This window comes from Corvus moneduloides, chromosome 6 (genome assembly GCF_009650955.1).
Source record: "Corvus moneduloides isolate bCorMon1 chromosome 6, bCorMon1.pri, whole genome shotgun sequence".
Taxonomy (NCBI): Eukaryota; Metazoa; Chordata; class Aves; order Passeriformes; family Corvidae; genus Corvus; species Corvus moneduloides.
The window spans coordinates 5,937,578-5,962,467 of record NC_045481.1 but is presented as its reverse complement, the minus strand read 5'-3'; the positions used below and the strand labels follow the sequence as shown (position 1 = coordinate 5,962,467).

The 24,890-nt window shown below is 47.3% G+C and overlaps 2 protein-coding genes across 9 annotated transcripts in view; one reads left to right on the top strand and one right to left on the bottom strand.

Moving 5' to 3' along the window:
* Positions 1-1,150, bottom strand: part of HIF1A (hypoxia inducible factor 1 subunit alpha) — a 34,736-nt gene extending 33,586 nt beyond the window's left edge. For both annotated transcript variants that reach the window (XR_004240701.1, XM_032111590.1), the window contains exon 1: positions 920-1,150. Coding sequence is in view for 1 of the 2 variants with exons in the window: in XM_032111590.1 (XP_031967481.1) it covers positions 920-954 (35 nt within the window). In the remaining variant the exon portion in view is untranslated. The remainder of the gene's footprint in view (positions 1-919) is intronic.
* LOC116445220 (putative HTLV-1-related endogenous sequence) overlaps positions 1-24,146 on the top strand; it is a 61,204-nt gene extending 37,058 nt beyond the window's left edge. For all 7 annotated transcript variants that reach the window (XR_004240707.1, XR_004240703.1, XR_004240709.1 and 4 more), the window contains one exon: positions 1,479-24,146. The gene's annotated coding sequence lies outside the window, so the exon portion shown is untranslated. The remainder of the gene's footprint in view (positions 1-1,478) is intronic.
* Positions 24,147-24,890: the final 744 nt, after the last annotated feature.

The window sequence follows — 24,890 nt, the reverse complement described above, 5'->3', positions numbered from 1 at the left end:
GGCGACGGCTCCAAAGGCGCTGGGAGCCGGCGCTGTCCCGGCGCTCCCGATCCTTCCTCCCAGCTCAGCACAAAGCTCACCATCCATTTTACAAGGCGGCCAGGCTCCTTCCCGACACAACTTACAGCCTCTAACACTTACTGCGCTTAACCTGCTCAGATGACCCTTGGATACAAGGGCAGGCAAAACTCACCTCGAATAATTAAAAACCGAGCAAAGGTATCGATATCCCTATAAACAAACCTTCTGCAGATGGCGATTACGGCAATTAATCCCCCCACAAAGCCCCACCGCCGGGACCCGCTCACCCGAGCCCCCCGGCTCCTTAAACTTCACTGCCTAACAAAGGCTTTTAAGGCTTTTATTCCCCCCCCTTCCCCTAATTTGCGCTAACAATCCTCGGTGAATTATTCATACTCCTCAACTCACATTGTCCACCCGCCACCCCTCCACACACCCCTTACACCTCCCCAGCGCGGCTTTTGGGGATTTTTTTTTTTTAAGCTTAGTATCTCCAGATTGCGAACCGGCCCTTTTCCGCACAAAGCCAGGGCACGGCGGGCTCGGAGCGCGCCGGGCACGGGGCACGATCAATCCTTGCCCGCTCCTGTCCAGGAGCGGAGCAGCCCTCGGGTCGCTCCCCGGCACCGCGGCCGACACCGGCCGCTTCCCCCCCGGCCCCGCCGGCGGCCCCGAGCCCCGGCCCGCTCCCCCCGCCGACAAAATGGCGACGTGGACGGCGGGGACGAAGAGGAGGAGGAGGAGAAGGAGGAATGGGAGAGTGGAGCGCTCCGCGGGCGCGCGGGGAGGGCAGCGGGGAAGAGGACGGGGAGGGGGCGGCGGTAACAAAGCAGGGGGCGGCGGGGGCCGGCAGCAGCGAGCGGGGGGAGGCGGGGGGCGGGCGGCGCGGCATCAGTACCTCTTCTTGTCGGTGACGCCGCCGGGGCTGTCCATGGCGGCGGGATGGCTTCTCCTCCCGCCGGCTCCCTGGATGCGAGGCGGCCGCGGCTCCAATGGCCGCCACGGGGCGCGGGGAGATGGCGGCGCTGGCCGGGAAGGGGCCGGGTCTGGGGCCGCGCGGGCTCAGAGCATCGGGGCACAGGCTGCGGAGAGGTGCGGGCGCCGGCGGGCGCGGCAGCGGCGGCGGCGGCGGGGGCGGCGCGGGGCCCGGCTGCGCCAGTGAGGAGCGGCGGCGCGGCCCGGCCCCTGCGCGCGGGGTCAGCTGAGCGCTCAGCTGGGCGGGGGCCGGCGCCTCACGTGCGGCGCTGTGTGCGGGGCGGGCCCGGGCCCGGCCGGCCCCTCACGGGTCCCGCAGCGCCCGCCGGCGGGGGCTCGGCCCGGCACGGCCCGCTCGCTGCCGCGCCGAGCACCGCCCGTGCGGATCTTGCAACAAATCGCACCCCTGTGGGCACAGCGCGGGGAGTTAGTCCCTTTTATTTTTTCCTTCTTTTTTCCTTTCTCAACGTAACTTTGCTCAGTGCTTGACTCCGCTGCCTTTCCCGAAAGTGTCGTAGTACTAGAACCCCAAGACGTTTATAATCATAGAATCACCGAGGTTGGAAGAGACCTTCAAGATCATCCAGTCCAAGCATCCACCTGGCACTGCCCCTGCAGCCCCTAAACCAGGTCACCCAGCGCCTCTCAAGCACCTCCAGGGATGGTGACTCCACCCCGCCCGGCCAGCCTATTCCAATGCCTGACCACCCGAACAGTGAAATTTTATTTTCTAGTATCTAATCTTAATCTCCCCTCTCTTAGCTTAAGGCCGTGTCCTCCTGTCCTCTCATTGCAGCCACGGCAGCAGAGACCAGTCCCCACCTCCCTACAACTTCCTCTCTGGGAGTTTTAGAGAGCGATGAAACCCCCCCTGAAACCCAGCTCCCGCAGCCGCTCCTCACAAGACATGTTTTCTAGTCCATTTCCAGTTAAAGGGTTCAGAACCTCACTTTAATTAAAGGGAACAGACAGCTCCACAGCCGGACAGCCCAGAAGGGGAACGGGCAGGTAATTAAGCACATTTCGAGCAAGTTTTACAACTTCCCAAACCCCAACCAAACCTAACAGCAGAGCCGGGAGGCTGGACCAGGGCTGTGCTGAGGCCCTGTGACCCCACTGCCTTCCCTGCTACCCACCCAGGCTGGCCCAAATCCAATGCCATCATCCCAGTGCCTGCGTCCAATTTTCTCTCCCTCCTCCCCCTGTGGCAAGCCTGGCCTCAGGTACTGCTCAACTGAGAGCCCCAGGATCTCCTGCTAACCTTGGCTGGCCCTGGAGGCTCCGCAGGAGGAGCTGGACAGGGGACACCTGGCACAGCCCCGGAGGCAAGTGGTCCCTTGGATTAGGAGCCAGGACACAGCCATGGGGCAGCAGGGAGAGGAAAACTGGGGGCAGAGCCCACACATTTAAAGTTAAAAGCCTTAGCTCTGTACTCTTAACTCAGGGCTGTGTGTGTGAGCACTCTGGCGAGGCAGGAAAGGCACAGTTCCAGGCAGAGCGACCCCATGGAGCTCAGCATTTCCTTTACATCTTGTGGACTTTAAGTGACCATCTGGAGCTGAACCTTAGGAGACTACCCAGTTTGCAGCTCAGCGGTAATGATACCTTCAAAAAAAAGCAGCTTTGACAGGCATAAGTGACATTCTTGTGCTGCTGTGTGCTAGTGTGGTGACGTAAGAAACACCTGCAGGGCAAAGTGATGGTGTTTCAGTACTGCACCTTCCTAACACTTCTGCTGTGGATTCCCAACTTCCAGGTAACAAGCAGTTGTTTTTTGCATGCAGTCATGAGTGTTCTGTGTTTGGGGGGGTTATTTATTCATTTATTTTTAACTTCATTTATTTATTTATTTATTTATAAGAAGAAGGATAAAAAGCAGTGTCCATGACATTTGATAGTAATCACAAGGAGTTCCTGTATGAAATGAATTTCTTCTGCCTGCAGCAGTCAGATACACAGAAGAGGCACAGGTGTTTCTGACTCCTTTTATTCCTTCAAGGTTTTCCATCCAAACATGGACAAAGCCCAGCTTTACTTTGCTTATGAGCTGTGACAACACGATAGCCCGTGGCAGTGTGGCTGTGAACTACTGATATTTCTGTTGTTCTGTGCTTACTGGAGCCTTGAGAAGAAAAACAATCTAAGCAGGACTCAACCTTGAGTGTCTTGCATAAGTACCAAGAAGCCCTCCCTAAGGGCTCACAGACAACTTTATCAAAATGAGGTTTAGGCAGCTGAAACATAGGAAGAAATTCAGTCATGCACTGTAGCTGTGCAATATTTCAGTCCGTTCAGAGTCACCGTAACAGCCCCTAAAGAACTTTCTGGATAAATAGGGGGGGGATCTCCGGGTGGATGTAGAAATGACAAGGCCAGCTCAGTGTCACCTTCCCCATCAGAGCCCCTGGAACACATTGGGGGAGTTTTGGTAGTGAAGTGGTGATAACAGAGGAACTTCCATGCCTTACAGGAGGCTGGTGCAACTCAGAGCAGCCGTTGCAGCTTCTCTAATCTGAATGTGAGGTTGAAGTGGTTCCTGGTGAGCCTGGCACACTTGAAAGTGAAAGCGTCTTCTGCACTTTGACTGCAGTCTCAGTGCCCTTCAAAGACGAAGAGGCACTTGATGTGGTCTGGACTAGGCACTGTCCAGTTGTAACCTCCAAAACCCACCCTACCCTACCCAGTAAGATCTTATTTTCAATCCTGTCACTCTTTGAATGACAATTTTAGTGCCTATAATCATGGGTGTCTTAGGATCCCCTTGTGCACCTTTATTACCACTATCCAAATTCACATACGGTGCAATACGTCAAAAGGGCTTCTCGTTGAGTATTCTCATATGAGGTTCTGATCACTTTAAATCACTTGGGCATAACAGCTCGAGGTGTGTTAGTGACCCCTGAGCAAAAATCACTGGAGAAAAATCCCAGTCTACACTTCGCTAATGCTGCTCAAAAGGTATCAGATTTCCCAGCATGTACTGTCTGGGGAGCTGTGAATAAGTGTTGTGGTCTCCTTACGAGACACATTTCTTTCATGCCAAACATGCTTACCCCGAGCTCATAATAAAGAATAATGCTTCAAAGCCCAGCTGTGTTTCAGAAGGGTGTTAGTGGAAACTTGTTCTGCAATTAAGCATTTCATACTGTAGCAGTTCTTGAGAGATGTTAAGCAAATGCTCTCCCTTACACACATCCTCCCCTTTATTAAACTTTTGCGTCACTCCTCTGAAATTCTGCATATACACTTTCTTTCCCGCTTTCCCAGTGGCTGATATCAGAAACTTATTACAGTATATGATGCCTCAGTCACTTTTCTTGACCTTTATTGCTGCTCTAAGTTCATACTCCAGCTTACGTTAGAGAACTTCCTGAACACAATGGTGTTTGCATATGACTAATTAGGGCAAATGCTCAAGCTGATGAGTCAGCAAACGGCTCGGCAAGGACAGCGGCAGCGACTTGGCAGCAGAACAAGTCGGGGTGAAGATGTGAGAAGCCTGTGGCTTTGGATCTGTTTGCTGATGAGCCAGGTGTCACCGTGATGGGCTCTGTCGGCATTTACTCTCAGGATCCAAATGCATCCCCATCAATAACGACTGTCAAAACTCCTGACTTCAGTGGGAAGAAATCGGGGGGTTAATTAAGGCATCTTCCCTCCCGAGAACACTGACCATTTCTGAGCAGGGACTCACCAGGCAGAGGGTGTTAAAGAGAAGCTTCATTTTTATCTCTGGAGCTGGCAGCTCACATCACAGGGGTGTCACAAACAACCTCAGCACTGGCTTTCCTGGGCTTTTGCTTCATTGTACAGCTTCCTTGTACATTGTACAGGGAATTAACACTCATTGGTTCAATAATTAAGCTATAATGAAGGGTACATTCTAGTCTATCAATATTTGACAAAAACACCTGTCTTGCTCACAGCGCCACTGTGGAGTGTTGATTTGACAGAGAAATGACACGAGGTCTCAAATGCTGTGCAGACCCAGGGCTCTGTGACACAGGCTAATGGTTGTTACTACAACTTACTGTGCTTAACTTAACTGTGCAAGAACCTGAGATGTTTGGTGGTCAACTCATTTCACAATAGAAAAATGAATTGAAATTTGAATCAAATTCAAACTCAACCACTGGCATTGGAAGTCTAATGCTGCTGTTTCTCAAATACGGAATATTGTCTGAAACAAGAGTACGTGATGGGAGACACAATCTCCCTTTGGCAACTGCTGTTTCCTCTGGTCTTTTCTAACCTCAGTACTTCTCCTCTCCTTCTTGTGCCAAGATCTTGTTTATTTTTCCTTTCGCATCTGCACAATCCACATTTTTTAAACTACGACCACCTCTTCGAGCTTGCTCGGGTCAGTGTACACTTAGGCATTTGGAAATACTCTCTGGATTGTTATTTGTACACAGGTACCCCCATATGGTAACAAATTCTGCAGTATAATAAAAGCACTATGTCCAATTCAGTGCAGTTAGATTTGGGGAAGGATTTTCTACCTATGAAAGGAGTTTAACAGATGAAAACGAAAGGCAAGCAGACACTCAGCAGGCTACACTGTACAGTTTCACCAGTCAGCTGCATCCTGCCTATCCCAGGTCCCTCCTGAGCAGATACTGCCAATTGCACAATGGATTTCCTGATGTGGACAAAAACCAGCATGGCATTTTAAATTTGTCCTTACAGAAAAGATGGGTTTGTGGTCAAAGCCCTGAACAAAGACTCTGGGGGCCAAGGTTTGGTTCCAGGCTTCCTGGAAGACTCTATGCGACTCACTTAGAGAAAGGCTTTCTGATTTCAATGTTTTGCCACAGTGCGGAGTGAAGGAATCCACTGCGTGCTGTGCACGAAGTCCAGCTCCCCATGCAGCAAAGTGGCAGATCTGGAACCCTCAGGAAGCAGCTGAGGAGGGAGCAACTGAGACAACCACAATGTAAACACAGAAAAAAAGGAGTGCTGCTTGATCCCATGGCCTTGTCAAAACCAGATCCAGGTTTTGGCTTTCAAGATGTGTCTGTGCTCAGTATCCCCATCTGGTAACTCCACCTTGCAGTAAGTCACTTGGAAAAAGCAGCTGAAGTCTGGGGGCTAAAGTGCTCTCTTGGAGGTCAGAGATGCTTGTTCAGCTTCTGTCTTGTCCAGCTCAGACCAAGGTTTGCCAAAACTTTGGAAAATCTTCCCTTTTTCTCTCCTCTGGGAACTGTTTTGATTTAGCCCCGTAAGTGCTGTTTCCAGAGGAACGCTTGGAACATGAAGAAGCTGAGTTTAAATCCTCCCACCAAAACAGGCAAAAGAGATTTGGGCAGAGCTTTCCCTGCTCAGAGTGCCTGAACAGTGGTTTTGTGTTCCTCGGTGTGATCCTGAGTACTCCTGAGCTTACCAAGCGCTGTTTTCATGGCCATCTGTCTCACTGTGTGAGATGGAGACACAATCACCTCCTTTCCTCCTCTTCTCTGCTCACACACTTCAAGCACAGCTTTCTTGCAAGGCTGTGGTGACCAGGGCAGCACAGTCTGTCATCACAGTGGGAAGCAGGACACTGGCTGGTTCTCCTTGTGACCCACAAAGTGGTTTTAACCCACATCTCTGGAGCCAGCAGGACACTCCCCATATGCCAACCAGCCCATAACACCTCAGACCTACCGGGCTAGTTTTACTTTCTTCTTTGCACTGCTTCCCTTTTGAAGGCACTACAAACACAAGTGAAACGCTTTGAGGACAGGGAAGGAAAGCCAGACGAGCAGCCAGCAGGAGCAGCGTGAATGGGGTGACAGTCTTTGCATAAGTTATAACCTAGAGCAGAGGGAATATGCCTTTCTCAGAAGGAGTGGTTTCAATTTCATGCAGATTTCTGACTCCTACAGCTAGTTATGATCCGCAGGAACATTCAGAAAGAGTTTTCTTTTTCCTTCTTTTGATCCTTTTCATCCCTCCTACAAAGACCTTTGTTATTTTATAGCCTGGACCACAAGTTTCTCACACAGAGCAAGAAAGAGTCCAAAATAAATTAAAAGATGAAATTAAATGGACTGCACTTGTAATGAAAAGGTAAAGGTGACCAAACTCTTTTACCTGATGCAACATAACGAAGTTTCAAATTCTGGTTGAGTTTTTTCCTGGTTTGACATTAAAACACACTTTCTTTCCAATTATACAGTTTCTTAAGTGTTTCTGCCTAACATTTCCCCAACTTGGATCTAGTTAAAAGACAAAGGGCTTGAGGTTTTATTTGTTTGTTTGTTTGTTTTCCCAGCAACACAGTAGAAAATGCAGTGCAAGCTTTAATGACTATGTCTGTTTTAACATGCCTTTTGGAGGACTGTAGGCATTTATGGGGGAACGAGGTAATTAACATATTACTTGGGCATGCAAAGACAAGTTCAAAGCAGCTGTCTTTCTTCTCTTGATATGGCAACACAATCATTAAAACAATGCCTTCTTATATCTTTCTTTTTTTCCTCTCTGTGTTCACAGACCACTCAAGTTGCTTGTTTAAGTCAAAGCTTTAAGAGCTTGCCAAATTTTCTGGACCAGTAATTTCTGTCTCTAACACACTGTTCCCTCTTACTTATTTGAAGTAGCAAAATAAAAATCAATACCTCAATCCCTTTAAGGAAATGTTGAACTCAAGTGCTCCCATAATCTCATTTCAGCCTCTAAATAAATTACTTCTATAGTACATCCATTTTTCTTCCAAACTTTCCAGATTTTCCACCTGTTAATCTAGAACCTTCATGGTTCTTCACATTAATCTCACCTTCACGGATGTGGTGAGAGGTGGGTTTAGCTGATCCAGCCCACTGTGAGAGGTGTCAGGTACCCCTGAAAAATCTGGGAAGCACAAGCAGATGGAGGAAGGATCCTGTTGAGACACTTCCTGCCATGCAGAAATCCAGGTGGGTAGGTGAGGGGGGATGCCTAAACCGGTGTTTCTAAATCACAGGGTCAAGGAGCCGATTGTTGCTCTAGGCAGGAACAAGCACCCTGCCAGCTTGATAACAACAGAGCTGAGACACAGATTACAGTTCCTTTAATTTTCTTCCAGTTAATTAAATGATCAATTGCAGCGCTGGCTTTCAGCCATGGCAGTGCCAGCTGAAATGAGCTCTCCAGCTTCTGAGAGGGTAATCAATAGGCATTATTTGCAGCAGCGATGTAGGGCTTTATTTTAAAGCCAAATATTAAGATGCAGAGGCAACATACTGCTCAGCAAACAGATCTTCAGCCCCCAAAAAATTCCCAGTGAAGAATGGCACAAGTATTTACAGCTTTAGCTTGCATTGTGTTTTCACTTCTCTGCTTACCATAGACTTCCTGCATGACCACAGAAAAAACACTTAGGTCCAGCTATGCAAAAGTATCCTGGCAGCTGAGATAAAAATCAGTTGGACCTAGATACATAAATAGTCTGTGGATCTGGTCCTTTGGAAAGGAGACTGAGTTTTCCACTTAGGAACGGTGTAATAGATACTTTCTACCAGAACTGCAACAACTCCTGGCACAAAAAGCCAAGGCCAAGTAAGAGCTGAGGTTGGGCAGTGACTGAACAGCTCCAGGTATCTGGCCACAAAGCAGCATCTGAGCATTCTGCCTGGTGTCTTCTCCTCAGTGCTACCCACCTTAGCCAGCAGCAAAAGAGACCAGCATACCCTTTGATGGCTTTCCAGTTGTTTCTTGGTTCAAACTCTCCATTCCTTTAGCTGGAGATGCTGTGGAGAGCAGGAAGGATGAAGTGTGAGGCAGTGAACAAGGACCACCAGTGCTGGGTTGTCAGAGCACTTTGGCAGGTGAGAAAATCAGAAAAAGTAATATAATGGAGGCATAGAATGGGCTGGGGGCATTCCTATATTGTTAAGGAGGGATTAGGCAAGGTTCTGGTAGGAACTAATAACCCCAGCATTTCAGAGCCCAGGAAACCCCTGGGTTTATATGCCAAAAGATGTCAACACAGGATGGAAGGAGTTTGCCAGGGAACTGAGTAAGCAAAATTCAGAACCATAATGACAAAGTTGGTGCATCAAACCTCACTTTACTATCTTGAGATCAAGTGTTAAATAATGAAATGTTCATCTGTAAGAGGCAACTCATAAGCGTGGGAAACAAAGATTTGTAGGAACTTGATCTAGATAAGAATGACCACAGCCCTCACTGTTTTCAGAACCAAATGAAAATTTGTTTATGCTGACTGCTTTTGCTCAGGGCAAGCCTTTAGCACATATAGGTATTCATGCACTCAACAGAGAGAGACACACAAGCTAATCAATTTTTGTTTTTTGGAACAAGAGAAAAAGTTGGTTCATGGATGTAATTTTCATTTTTAGTTGAGAAGCCCTTGGTTCATCATGAACAAAGCACATCATCAAAAAAATGGATGGCAAGGGGAGAAACCAGTTAAATTTCATCACCATTTCGTGACTTTATTTTTAAAAATGCAAGAGGATTGTAGCAATAGCATCTCTACTACTCATTTATTTTACTAGAACTGTTACGCAAAACTGAGAGAAGGCAGCACTGCTGCAATCTCCCCCAGGTAAAAGCAAGCGTAGGCCTGAGTACAGCAGCTCGTGGATTATTGATAGGACCAGCAGCTGAACAACTTCTCCCAAAGCAGCAGAAAAGAAATCTAATTGCAGGAGTAGAGCATGTATTTCTGAAAGGGAAGGATCCATTCTGGTCTAACAGGAACACTTTTGAAAGGTTTTAAATTCATATAAGCTTGAAAATAAACAAACAAAAATCAACCCCTTAGGGAACGACCTCAATGACATCTGAGGCTCCTCTCTAGCCAGCCTGGCTGGCTGAGCAGTGTCCCTTACTTGGCATCTTGGTGTGACCTTTCTTCCCCACAGGTATGTGCAGAGGAGGGGGCAGAGCTCGTGTGAGGTGTCCCCAGTGCACCACACCGCAGCAAAGGCAGGGACAGGCAGCCTGCCCCGACTCTGTGGCTTCTCAGTGGAAGAGATGTGAAAACACAGCCACAAAAATAAAACCCGATAAAACCCACCCCTTTTCCCCTCAAAATAGGCTTGGCTCAATCCAAAGGTCATTGTCAGCCCACTGACTTCTTCTAGATCACATAGACAACCCGTCAGCTCCTCAGGGATTCAGTCTCCAAATTCACAGATCTGTGAGGTAACCACAATCTTCCTAACAGAGATTTTTTACAAACAAAAAGTCCCTCATATGTTTTTACTCCATCAAGAAAAGACAAGTAGCTTGCATCATACAACTTTTATGGTTTTTCCCTGCTAAGCAAACTCATGTTAAAAAAAGGCTGAAAGTGACCTAAATGAGCAAAAAACTACCCAGGAGCAATGTTTATTTTGCAGAACAGAATTCTGTTCAGGAGCCCTCATTAATGTGAAAAGTTTCCGCATGACCTCAGAGTTTCTGTAGCCTGTGAGCGTCCTGCAGCCTCTGCTGCATGTAAAGAAATGGTAAAGAAATTGCTGCTGCAACCCCGTGGAGAGAGTAATGAAGTTCTGTCAATCATGTCTGAGACAGCACGAGTGGTTTATTTTTTAAAATAAATTATAAAACCGCACATCTCAGTGCAAGAACTTTAATGGTGCAGATGGATTCTCACCTGAAAAATGCTGCTAAGCAGAGGCAGCTGCTGGTCCCAGGGCTGTGGCCAGTGTCAGACACATCCTGAGGTTGGATGTGGCCACCTTCAAAGTGCTGAATATCAGTGAAATCAGGCCAAGCTCTTGCTGGCTTATAGGAAGGGTATGAGGAAAAAAATAATTTCCTGGAGTTAGCCAATTTATCAGACCAGAGAAAGTCCATAATCTCATCGATTAGCATCTCTTCTTCTGTTGGCCCTCTCTAATCTCTCCTGTCTGGGCAACTCCTCCCAAACACCTCATTGCTAAATAGCAATTAAAGCATAAGTACATTAGCAAGTCCATATTGTAAACTGGCTTGCAAGCCACACAGTGCTGCCAACCCTCTCCGTGGCAGTGGAGCTCTGCCTCAACTCTGGCCACTTTCCCGTGCCAGGAGTATTGATCCATCCCTCTCAAACAACACCAGAGTTCATGTCCCGCTGTAACACCATTTTGACCTTTAGGAAGTGACTGCAGCTTCTGCAGGGCAGGAGGTGTTAAATGGGGCTGGGTTCAGGTCATTGGCCCTGTTCCCAGGCAGCTCCTGCTCCAGCAACAGCTTTTTTCTCTCCACTTGACCAGGCCAGAAGTTGTCCTTTCTCTTTTCAGATGATGGGAAATGTTCATACTCAGTCATATATGCAATGGCATTTTGCAACTCTTCAGTCAGTTCTCTCTGCAGCACTGACAGTTTGCTCACAGAGCCCATCAGGCCAGGGAAACCCAGGGCTTTCAGTAGCTTATCTCCAGGAATATGGGGATCAGCCATGGAAACCTGTCTCCATTTACCCTGCTGGGTGTGCAGAGGAGCTGGGATGGGGTTTGTGAAGTTGAGGCAAAGGGGTTTTGACAGGAAACCATTGTCTGGGGAGGGAACCAGGTGTGATAACCCCTGCAGATGGGGACTCTCTCACTGCCAAATTGAGGGGATGTGCATAGAAGAGGGGAGGACAGGCAGCAGGAAGGCACTGACTCCATATTTCCCCCATACACAAAATAATCTCTGTTTTCCCAAGTCATCTCTGTGACGTTTTGCTGTGGCAGGGTCATAAGCAGCAGTTTCCCAGGAATTAAATGGGACACTGCTCCAAAGCACGTTGAGTTTGACTCAGTTTGCTGATGCTGCTGAACACACGAGTTTGTGGGCAAGCCGTTCCCCCTTTGCTGCTCCGTTCCTTCTGCATATCAGCATGGCCAAGTTCACTTCCCCTGTGGTGAAACAAGGAGCTAAAGAGTTATTTTAGAGTCCTGAAGACTTGTGTGAGAGCATGGTGAGGGCCTCCTCACTTGTTTTCATGCCATTTTGGTGGAGAAGCAAATAGCCAAGCCTAGAAAGAGGGAGGCTTTCCCAGGACATCCTTGGGGGTCCCTGAGCTCCTGAAGCACACAGGGGATGGGTAAAAGGACAGAAGTGGCCCTAGAGCACAGGGATGGTGAACACATGACTCAGCCATGAAGTGGTTTCAGCAGAGGGATGGTAATGCACAAGCAGCAAGATGGGAGCCACCAGCACAACATTTCCTGTTAACCACACACCAGACTTGCTTGGCTTTCCAAGGAAAAGATACCAAGGAGAGGAAACAGGGATCTGCTGAGTAGCCATGGCTTGGTCCATGCTAAAACCTTAGACATAAAAGATAAGAGAGGTCTGAGTACACATGAGAGCTGCAGCAGGAAAAGAAAACTAAACAGGGGTAGAAGCAGGGTGAGCCCTGCAGAGAGGCAGGAGAGAGCCCGCAGTCTGGCAGAGGTCTGGCAGCGCTGGGAAAGTGCCCACCAGCCCTGCACAGAGCTCCAGTCTGAGCTGGGGCTTTCCCAGGTGGGCTCTGCTTTTTTTTCCTCTCCAGCAAAGGGGATTTTCGTTGGGGCGGTGATCCTGTGCAGGGCTGGCTGTGGGGCAATGCTGCCATCCCTGTTGTGAGTTACTTTAATAAACACTCTCTGCCAGCAGCCTTTTAATGGGAGCTTTGCCTCTGGAGGATGTGACGTGTGGTAACAGTCTGTCTGCAGAAACACTTGCCCATCTGTGTGCAGAGAGAGGCCAAACTAGGAGTTTTCTCCTTATTCACACATGCACAACACACAAAAGCAGTGTGTTTTTAACCTAAAACTTGAATGTTTTTGTGGAGCACGAGCACGGCGCTGTCAGATGCTGGGGGATAATTTTCCTCTCCATCACACACAGCAGGATCTGCTGCCAGGCTACCCCATAGTAGCTGCTCGGAGTGCCTCTCTTTATCCTGGTGGAATATATTTTATGCTTCCCAGCACTTGGATTTACTGAAGTCCAGTACTTACAGAAAGCCACCGGATATTAAAAAAAAGCACTTGGATTAAAACTGTAAAAATGTACAATGTTAATAGCAGCACTGATTTTTTAAGGAGTTAACATGTGGAAAATAGAGCTGACCGCATTTCGTAAATGTTTAAAGGATGAATGGTATTTTGTGGCAAAATGCTTTTTACTGGCAGGTGGGGAGGGAGCATCTGAGGCAGAGGGACTAAATGACATAAATTTGTCTTCCTGTGTATTTTGGAACATGATTTATTTGTGTCCATTGACATGACAGCTTTTTTTGGTAATTTCTTCGTTTCCCAGCAAAGAAGCCTTAATCTCCTTACTGGAAATTGTACTATTTATGCAGAAAATCCTGCCCCTGAGATTGCTTGAGATCATGAGTTATGTAACCCAAACAGATGGAGCTGGAACTTTTTTTTTGAATGTCAATTCATATTATAATCCCAACGGGCTGCAATCATTTATCAGCTCATTTGTAGCATAGAAAAAATAGACTGAGGATTTAAAATGGGCATTTAATATACACTTCCACAGGAACACTTATGCCAGTGATAAGACTGTCACTAAATACCAACAGTAATAGCACTTATTACAGACTTTCCTCATTCTTATGAACACAAGGGCTCTGTGTGACACACACAATAGTATGGGCATGATATAGTATGGGCATGTGACCCTGCCACAACATGTCTATGGCTGTATTTACCCATTGGATAGATGAGTTTATCTGCAGTGCTGGTCTGAAGTCAGACCTGGGAGTACCTGGGAGATCAAAACTGGTGAATAAGCGGGAAGGGAGAGGCAGAGGAGAGCAGGGTTGGAGCAGTCCAGGGCAGGGCAGTCAGTGTGGGGAACCTGATTAATGCTGCCTTGTCCAACTCTGGAGCAGTACTAAGCCTTGTACTGATGAATCACCCATCCAGCTGATCACGTGGGTGCACTGTAAAAGCCAATATATCATACACAATACCTAGCTTTAAATTTCACATTTGCTTAATAGTCCTTTTGCTAATATGGTCAGGCAGATAAAATCCTAAAAGGATCAATTACCCTTGCAGAAATCTTATCCTTTTACTGTTACTAATGTGGCTGTTCTCTTTTCATGGGACTCTGAATCAAGACCATAGGAAAAAGAGGATGAAAAGGGATGGCAGGGAAAGGTAATAAGATTATTCCAAAAGAGAATTAATATAAATGGAGTAGCTAGGTGTTCTTAAAACTGACAAGGGCTTGATCAGTTAAATTTGGGAGGAAGAAGAGAAAACAAAAGATTAATTTTAACACAAATATAATGTTCTATCAAGGTGAAGTTTACAAGGGCTTAGAGAAAAAAAAGCTACTGCATTTAGATACAAACTTAGTCCCACCACATTACTTTTACTCCATTCTGTGGGAATTCCCACTGTGACACATTTGCATATTTGGGCCCAAACTGTAATCTAAGGCTCAAACCACGACAACGAGCTCTGCTAGAGGAGAGCTTTCAGTGCAACCACAGAAAGCTGAAGCAGAGCTCCTGGCATGACGCAGAACTTTCTGCAAAAGCAAAAACAACACCAAGGGATGATGCAGCTGCCAAGGCCGGGTTCAGGGGTCTGTGCACTGAGCTTGACCCCCGTAGACCTGTCTGTGTGATGTGTTCAGGTGTCACTGCACAACCACTTGGTTCCAGCAAGGGGTGTAAGGTGGTGGAATGGGCTCTGGGCCAGGGAATGTAACAGAGACCCCAAGACCTGGTCTGTCTCCAACACCCTCTACAACCTTTCCACACATCTGTGGAGGCATTTAACTCTTCTTGAGACTGTTGTGGTGCTTGCCCTCTGGGTTGTAATTCCCAGGGATGTGACCCAGGATTATGGCAACAGCTCAGGCTCCATTGCAAGACCAAACCTTACCTTTTGATCCCATCTTTCATTTTGCTAAAGCTCAAGCACTTCCTCTGGGGAAAACTTCCAGGGGACCAGCCTAGGAAACTGAGCCAGAGAGCTGCTGGCAGCCAGGCATGTCAGCATCAGCCCTTGTCAGGTCTCACCACTGACAACAGATCTTACAGTGAAAATATTTCTGAACAGGACAGCAAAAACCAAGTCAGCAGTTAAATATTTAAATCCAGATGTGCTTATGGTCTCTAAATTCTCCCATCCACTCTAGCTTTACTTTTTTTCCCCTTCTCATATTGCTTTTAAGACTGCAGAGAGAACAATATATTTTAGTGAAGCATCAAGTGATGGAGATTGTTAAAATATGGTCTGACAGTAGAAGGAATTACAACAATTCAAAGATAGGCCCAATATAGCCAGGGGAGTGCCATTGCTTATACACAATGCTAAGCAGCACCTTGATCTCCTTTCTTCTGGGCTGGGGGCTTTACCTACTTAGTACTACTAATGTGAGAAAAATTAAAATGAGTTTTTAATTCATTCTGGATCTTGGCCAGTTAATTAATTTAGTTAGATGATTTTCTATTAGCCAAAAAACTTCAAAGATCCCATTTTTCTTTCCCCCCCTTTTTTTTTTCCTCACAAGGAAAGTAATGAGCTTCTGCTTGTAAATATATGTAAATGTTTACCTGAGCAGGATTTTGCTCAGGCTTATAAAGCGTGAGCTTTCTTTAGAATAGCTTTTCCCTGGATGATGTAATTTACTTGACTGGGTATTTTCTATCCTTGCACAACTCCGTTAGTCGATCTAAGCAGATTAACCTAAGCACCAAGCTGGCACTCGCTTTGCCAAACAGTTATTCAGTGCCTTGCAGAGAAGGACTGTTATTTTGGGGAGGCAAAAGAATCCCTTCTGTGTGCCTGAGATGACTTTCAGATGGGTGTTAGTCTGTTTGTGTGTAAATAGGTCTGAAAGCTCCAAGGACTGATGGGCAAGAGGAGCCAGATAGTGTATTAGCAGTTATGTAATGGGAGCAGCTCTAAGAAGAGAGAAAAATGCTGTTTTCTCCCCATTGTTGCAATGACAGTTGAGAGTCAGATGATTTAAAGGGCATAGAGAAGGTTTTAAAGAGAGCATCCACAGCCCTGGTTATGTTCCCTAAATCTTCAGCCCCACAGAGTTCTTGGTATCAGAGTCTGGGTTTGTGGAGGATGGGGGAAAAAAGAGGGGGCGGGGAGAAACAAGGTTTATTTTAGCAAAAAATGATTCTCATACAGGGGAAGGGTGACAGACTGAGGGCTTTCAGGAAATGTTTTGTTTAAACTGAAAGCGCAGAATGCGGGAAGCAGATTCAAGCCATCCCCACAGCACGCTCCAAAATGCTTCAGCATCACCCGGTCAGTCTGCCCTTAAGGGCGAGATAATTACAGCTGTGCTGTCTGAACGAGGGATTTTTTGGTTCACTGATCAAAAATCTTCCTTGAATCAACTTGACATTTGACTCCCTGTTTTTGTTAGAGTTTTGGGGAGCTCGGCATTTCCCCTCTTTTCACTTAAAATTTTTAATGTCATTCAGGCAATGTTCAAGAAAACAATTTTTCATTAGAGCTAGGGAGATTTTAAGGCAAAAAGGCATCATGGGTAATTTTGTTATCATAAAAGTACTTCCAAAATTCAGCTCAGATAACTCGTTCACCCCAAAACTGCAGGCCCCTGTGGTGAAATTTCTTTCTGCATTTCTAGTGAGCTCTGAACTAATACTCAATTTCTCAATATTCCTGCCTATTAAAGACATACATTTGGCATATCCAATCACATCTCCCTCTTGTGGCTACTTCCCCGGACTAAAACGACCTGCTATTTACTTGGCATTATATAGGATTATATGGGTTGTACCCCATTTTCCAGCCCTGAGCTCTGCTGATGACAGTACGTGGGTGTTTGAGGGGCTACATCACCATTTCCAGACCTGTGCTTCCCAAACAAGATGTCACCAACCCCCTCTCTGAGCTTGGGGACACCAATATCAGACTGGAGGGTCCTGCCAGCCCTGCTCCAACCAGCTCATCTTTTAGACAAGCCAAGAGAGTTGTTAGGAAAGAAAATGCTTCTGTGTCTGAGTGATGGGCAGCTGAACAATTGTTTGTTTCATCACACAATCCTGATGAAACTTGGGCTTTATAAGGAGTTTTGCCCTCTTGAGCCCTTGTGGAGATTTCCCCTTAAATTACAGCGTTTTGCTGCTCCCCACTTGGGTTTTACAAATAGCTGCTTTTATAAGTACATTTATCCTCCTGCTAACGGTTTCACAGCAAATGATATTTCATTTTAATGAGAAAGCTTTTGAGCTGAAGCCAAATTGCTGCAGGCAAAGCAGATTTTGTTTTCCTACAGTTTAATCAGTAGGAAATTAAGAGGCCAATATTGTGTTGCCACAGACGTGGAAGCAAGCAGCTGCCTTTGCTCGAGTGAGTTTTTCCTCTCCTGCACTCCCCGGGACACAACCAGGAGTCAAAAGCCACACTGTCTAACATAAATCCAATGGTCTCAACCCTCAGCCCGTGTAAATCAGTGTTGCTCCACCAGGAGCAGGTTTACAGCCTTTGCATCAGTCAGCAGGTACAGAGCATCCCTCACAGAATAGCCTGTGATCAGCCAAACTCTCTCATTTGTTTAAAATTCAATTTTATGTTTTAAGAGAAAATTGAAGGCGTAATACAGATTCCTGTTTGTGTCCTTGCCTCCAGGGAAGGCAGCTCCTAAGCAGCTGCTGGCAGCTGGTCAGACAGTACGAAAATCTACTGGAACTCTATATATAGATATTTTCATGCTGTCTGGAAGGGTCAAGGGTTTGCTGCTCCAAGGGAAGGTGTTTCAACGCAAGCATTAATGCGACATTCTATTTACAAGGGGGTGACTCAGCCACAGAAATATGTGCCTTTTATCACACATTTGTAACTCAGTGAAAAAACAAGTTTAGGGGACTTCAGTGTGCTTATTCCACAGCTCAAATTGTCCATCCAAAAGATGTTTATCTCACAGGTTTTAGCTAATGTCAGACAGTATGGACTAAATGCTTTCCAAGCATATGGATTTTCTGTGGGAAATGCAATACCTGTGTTTCTGTAAAACAGACCCCGCAGTGTGATTTAGGTGATGGCTTCCCAGTACATGCATGAAAAATGATGAGGGACATGTAAATTCTGCAAGGATCTGTCCCCACGCAGTCTCACTTCACAGCAAAAGGCTTGCTATACATCCAGCACCCATCCTCGGGAGCGAAAGCTCCTCGCTGGGATGCAGAGTGATTCCAGAGGAGTTTTCTGAGGTCGGCACAGAGGAATGCTGCCAGCAGCCGCCCTGCAGGGCTGGAGCGCTCGGACTTCTACCCGGGGTCATCTGAGGCTAAGAGCAGCGGGGGCCACGTTGGCTCAGGCTCCTCCTGCCCTCTTCTAATCAGGATCAAACCAAAACTCATCCTAGTGCCGGGCCTGCCCCCCCTGCTTCAGCCCGGGGCGGGGGATTTCCACCCGCTTTGCCGGGTTTTTAAGGGGAGACATCTGCGAACTCCAGCTCTCCCCGGCTCTCCTCGTGTTCGTGTTGGAGCAGGCTCAGCCTGGGAGACCCGACGGGCTGGAGCCGGGAGCGGGGGAGCAGCCGGGAGATGCCCGCACTGAATGGCTGTGAAAAAACCCTCTTGAGAGGATGGCACCGGGCTGTGGCGCTACCCAAAGCCAGCTGAGCTGCCTCCCACCCTAAACAGGTCCCCCCACGCCGCCAGCCATCCCCTGCACAGCATCCAGAGCCCGTGGCGGGGCTGATCCGTATATTCAACAGGGAAGGAGCATCTTCCATCCCTGCCCCGGCGTTCAGCGGCTTTCCTGGGAAGGCAGCTGCTGGTAGCTCATTGTAGCAGAGGAGGGGCGGCACGGAAACCCTTGTCACCCTTCTCAAGGTTTCCTCACGAGGAGAGTCAGCACTTTATCATATCGCTGGCGGAAACCATTTAGAAGCTCCTTAATTAGCCCGTGGTGTCAGGCAGTTCCTGTGCCGGCGGCTGGTTGGGTCTGGGTGACACCACAGGCTTCGTTTTGTCACATGGAAAAAGTTTTCGTGTAAACCACAGCAAAACCGTGTGTTTGCCTGACTACCCGGCGGGCTGGGGGCAGCGAGAGGACGTGGAGAGGGGGCACTCATGTCACACAGGATTTGTGTGACGTCCTGATAGAGAGCGACAGGCTCTGGACGAGCTGGACTTCTGTAGGTCTCACCTCTAAAGCATTCTCTGCTGCCCAGCTCCCTGTGCCACGGCTGGTGGGAGGAGGATGGCAATTCTTCTTGGAGAAAAGTTACTCAGCACCTGAAATGACCATTCCACATCCTGCCGCACAGCTCACAGCCAGTGAAGACAGTTTTCTTCTTTTTTCTCTACCTGAAGTCTCACAAAAGACTTTTTTTGTAAGCCTTTCTACCATGAACTGTGCCCTGGGTACCATCACTGCAGCAGCTCCATCTCATCCTCCTGCCTCTACCAGGGCTCCCAGCCACAGCACTGGGGGACTGAGGGTCAGATAAGGAGCTCTTATCCATTTCATGCCAAAAGTAGAGGCTGAGCTAAAGCTTTTTAGACACTAATATTATTGTTTAATTAGGTAGCTAACTGAGCTGTTTACTCAGATGAGAAAGCTGCTTCCCATCTGGGAAATGTACCTGCTTCCCCCAGTGTTTGGGCCAAGCCCAAGCAAAGCCAAGCTATGGCTCCCCAGTTAGAAGGAGCACCAAATCCAGAGGCTCAGAGACTTCTCCTCACTGCTCCCCTCCTCAGGCCTGTGCCCCCCATTCCTTATTCAGCCCCACATGTTGCTCACCCCTCCCAAAGCTGCTGATCCTGCCTGTGGCACAGCTTCCACCTCCTCTCTCTCTCAGCCCCCAGCACACCTCTCCTCCCACCTCCCCAAAATCCTTCCTCTGGCATGAATATGCATCATGCAGCTTAGGGCTTTTCCTTAAACACAGGGGTGCCCCTGAGTGCACTCACATCTGCTGTTATGGATATAAAAGCAGTTGTACAGATGTATGAGCATTCATGTGAATATGGTCATATATTACAGGGAATTGTTCCTCCCAAAAGTGTCCAGAAAAGAGCCATCTGGGACTGCTTGTTGCTGATTTTTCTCATCTTTACCCCCACACATACAGGGGAGACTTCCACAGGCAATAACAACTGGAAATAGATTCCTGATGAAGTCTAAATTAAGAATATTTTCCTCTGCTTAGGCAGGCATTTGACAGTGTAATTCTTAAATAGACTTTATTGCTATTAAATTTAATACCCATGAAGGATTACATATCTGCTTCTTTGCAAGTCTGACAGGATTAGGAGAGTGGTGTCTGCTTAGTGTTCTTAAAACATCAAACACTAACAAAGCCCTGAGCAAGAAACCTTTTCTGAGGGCTGTAAAATGCCAAGGGTCTGGGGAATTGCAGTGTGCCAGGAAATCGGATGGAGTGCCCTTTGAGGAGCTCCACATTCCAGCTGCTGAGGCACGTGGTGACAGAGACACAGCCGCTGTGCCTGCACCCAAATACTCCAAATTCTGCTCCCTGGCACTATAAAAACACTGGCTTCAAATCAGGCAGCTGGCTGGAGGAGCAGGAGCTCACACCCCTTCTCCAAATGCTGAGAAACTCTGGGATTCGGGGTGAAAATTCTATTTGCAATATTCACATTGCAAGGAATTAATTGTTCAGAGTTGCATTGTTTGTAATGATCTCCCTCTTTCACAGAGATATATATGGAAAGAAGGTCAGTGCCTCTACGGATTTGTAATGGGGATGTTAAATCCTTGTTAGAGCAGGAGGCACAGGCCAGGATGAGATGAGCCAGGCTGCCTCCAACCTTCCTGGAATGGCGAGGGATTGGCACAAGGCCCTTTTAGGGCTCTGTCTCTTTAAAATGATCCTCAGTTTCTCAAAAGAGGCTGAAAGACAATATTGTTTGCTCTAATTAATGGCCTCCCCAGCTCAGGCACCAGCCCTAGGCAAATCCACCCCAAAAATCCCCTGGAATAAACACTACCACTTTGATGATAGCTAGGAGGTGACTTGCCTTGCGTTACAGTAAATTGGCATGTGGGAAGAGCAAACCAGCCTCGCCACTTCCCAGCTCCCTCTGGAAAGCTCCTGTGCAGCCTGGGATCCTCCACCCTCCATCTCCAAGGAACTGGGACAGTGCCCTGCGAGTCAGAGCCATCCCTGCCAGGCTCTGAAGGGCCCATAAGCACCATATGTATAGGTACAAGGAAGCCTATTTTTGGTTCAGCTGCTGTTAGGGTGACTCCAACACCTATAAAGATGGATTAGCTTTGGATATTTCCAGGAATAAGGGTTTGGCACTGGAAACCCTAGAAAAAAAAGCACTTGAATTAAAGCAATGGTGGGGATTTCTTGTATTTGTATTGTACTATTGCAATATTACTATTGTTACAGCTCTGAGGAAGGGAGCATGCATGGCAGGAAGGCTGGAGGCACCTTCACAGGCAGAGCTGATCTGCAGAAGGTGAATGACAGCAAACAGCAACTCCTGACAGGCACAGAGAGGATTCACCCACCTCCAGCACGATGTGATAGCCAGGAATCCCTGGAAAGCTCATTTTCTGCTACACAGGGGGAAGAAAGAAGAGATTAGAAAAGAAAAATGACTCTAAGAGTTGCCTTCAAAACTCCAGTAGCACATTGAAATGTAATCTCCGATTACTTCTTCACCTCCAGAGCTCAGCTCAAATTCCTCCTAACTGTTTCCTTTAGATCAAAGGCACAGAAACTTGAAAAAAAATAATAATCAAAGCAGCAAACAAATCATGAAGGAAAAAGGGCTTCTTAAAGCAGTGAGTGAGCCAGGTCTCCATTTGCCTAAGGAGAGCCCACAGACAGAGCCTTGCAGTTGCTTACTAAAAGATGGGGTCACATGGGAAGGCTCTCGGCTAAATCCTCTGCCCCAAAACCCACATCTAGGCTCAGGTGAGCCTGGTTTAAAGCCTTGCTTCCAAACCGAGCTGCTTGCACTGAAAAACAGCTGGGGGCACAGGAGAAAATCCGGAGTGATTGCCAAGGGCTGGGAAAGGGGTCAGGCACCTTGCCAGAGGTTCCCAGTGGCTGAACCTCACCCACAGTTACCCAGCCCCAATTAGCCTAATGGGAAATACGAGTTTTCATTAATAGACTCCAGGGTGGGAGGATGTCACTGTGTCACAGGTTTGAATCATCTGCTCACTACGAGATCACAGCATCAGTCAAGAATAAATATTTCCATCCTCATCTCAGATTTGTTGTCATCAGAGGCTGATGTGAGTGCATGAGGACCCACAGCCATCTAACATAGGATCACAGAATCACACAATGGTTTGGATTAGAAGGGACCTTAAAGATCATCTTGTTCCTACCATGCTGCCATGGGCAGGGACACCTCCCACTAGACCAGGTTGCTCCAAGCCCCGTCCAGTCTGGCCTGGAACACTTCTAGAGATGGCGAGTCCACGACGTCTTTGGGCAACCTGTGCCTCACCATCCTCACAGTCAAGAATTTCCTCCTAATATCTAATCTCATCCTGCCCTCTTTCAGATTTAAAGCCATTCCCCCTTGTCCTTTCACTCCAGGTCCTTGTCTAAGGTCCCTCTCCAGCTCTCTTGTCAGCCCCCTTTATGTACTGGAAGGTGCAATAAGGTCTCCCCCAAACCTTCTGTTCTCCAAGATGAAAAACCCCAACCCTCTCAGCCTGTCAATATGGGGCACAGCAGGTTTTTTCCCAGATGGCCTAGTGGGAAGCAGCCCTCAGAATGCGTGGGTAATTCATTACCAGCCCGCAGTAATAAATGCTGCACAGCGTATGCATTCCTGACGCGGGACTGATGGGTCTGGCAGCGAGCAGTGCACTCCTGGGGAGTTTCCTTTGCATTAAGTGCTTTTGACACTAATGTTGGTGCCTAAGCAAACACATTAGGATGACTAAAACACCCGGGCTGCTAGGAATCACAGAGCACACACTGGAAATGCATTGGAAGACCAGGACCGAGAGGAGAGCAATGTGCTTTTGTTTTTAAGGCTGGCCTTTGCACGGGTGTATTGAGTTCTGTGAGGTGCCTGTGGGTGAGACAACGACACTTCCTCTCAACACTCCTTTGCTATTTATGAAGTAGACCTAAATATTCTGCATTAAAAAGTCACATAGGTGGATTATGCTCATGTGAAGAGTAATTGGATTTGATTGTGCTCTTTGCTGATACAGGAAGTAAACCCACAGCCTGCACTCAGTAGAATTAGTGTTGTAAGGATGGCTAAAAGGAGAATAAATTCAGCTTCATTGCCCATATTTCCCAGTGCTACCGCACAGCACTAAAGGTTTTGTTGCTCAGATCTGCAGCCCAGATATTCTCATTTGGAAGAACCTGAGATTCCAGGGATTATAAAGGATGTGTGGGAGTACTAGGCAGATCTCCATGCTGAAGATGAAAAAGACTCCCATAGAAGTACTTCATGGCCTTTGAAACAAGAATAAAGCATGCAGGATATTTTTAGCAGCCTGCCTGCATTTGCCAACACCTGCATCTGCTGATGGCAGAGGCTCCCCAGCGTCGACACTCAGCACCTCTCGTTGCCACTCCGCTCTGGAGAAGCGATATAAGAAAAGTGGGAAACGACATGCTTGGCTGAAACAGGGAGTGTACCCCTACTAAAGGATCCCTGAAAAATCACCTCTGAAAGACGTCAGGGACGATGGTTCCCCTTCTGCCAACCCGTTTGTGCTCTGAAGATGCCACCCTGGAGCACCGAAGGTTGTATGGTGGAAATGTCCCTCAGGGCATGAGAAAGACCACGGTGGGACTTGTCCATCAAGACTTCACAAGCTCCCTCCTCTGCCCACCTCTTCTCTTGATTAAGGACACAGTTTCTCCAACCAGATCCTCTGTTCTGGACTTCTTTCTGGAAAGCCAAGTGGTAGCTGTTGCCCCAAGACAGCAGCACTACCCAGCTATGGAAATACTGAAGTGATGCGAGTTAAAATTTCTTTGGAACTCACACTTCAAAGCATCATAAAAATACAGAGTGGTTCAGTGTTTTGCATGTTTGCCTACCACTCCAAAGAACAGTTAGGAGCAGGTCGATAAGTGGGGCTTTGTAATTATCCTGCGTGTTTTTTCTCTCACCCCATCTGCCATTAGTTCCCTTAGAAACAGGCACACACACTGGAGTGAAGCATTTTCCCATGAAAAACTATCAACACCAGATTGTGTATGTTCTTAGGAAATTACTTGTTTTTACTTGTTTGGTTTTTTGACATTAAAAATTTGTAGTGTCTGAATTTTCCAGCAAGAGAACCTTAATCTTATTGTATAAGAATTCTCCCAAGCCAGTAATAACATTTCTGAAGGAACCAGTCATGGAAAACATGTTTCTCAGACCTGTTCTCAGGACGAGAAATTTCCTAGGCAAATCTAAAACTCAAAAAAAAAAAAAAAAAAAAAAAAAAAAAAAAAAAAAAAAAAAAAAAAAAAAAAAACAAACCAAAAAAAAAACAAAAAAAAAAGAAAAATTTGAAGCCAAGGGGTTTGGGATAGAGGGATGGCTGGAACTGCTGTTTAAGAGTGATAAATAGGAATTAGTAAGTTTCTGCTCCTAATAAGAAGATTTTCCTGCTTCACCAGGATGGCCAACCTGGTTAGACTATAAAGTGGGTTAGACTATAAAGGGTCATCTCACATGGGAATAAAACTATCAGTTTATAGGAGCTGGGTCATGCAAATCCACACACCACTATTCATCAGTTTTCCAGCTCAGTGAGAAGTCCAGGATGATTTTCCTGGTTGCCCAGTTGGTGTACAGTCCCTGGAATTATTCAGAGTCAGGCTGGGTGGGGCTCAGAGCAACCTGGTCTAATGGAAGATGTCCCTGCCCATGGCAGGGGGTTGGAACAGGACAATCCCTTCCAACCCAACCCACTGTGGGATTTTATGACATCCAGCCCACACACAGGGTGGCTGTGCCCTGCTGTGGGGGGCACTGACACAACTCCTGTCCCCAGGATCTCCCCTTGCTTACCAAGTGT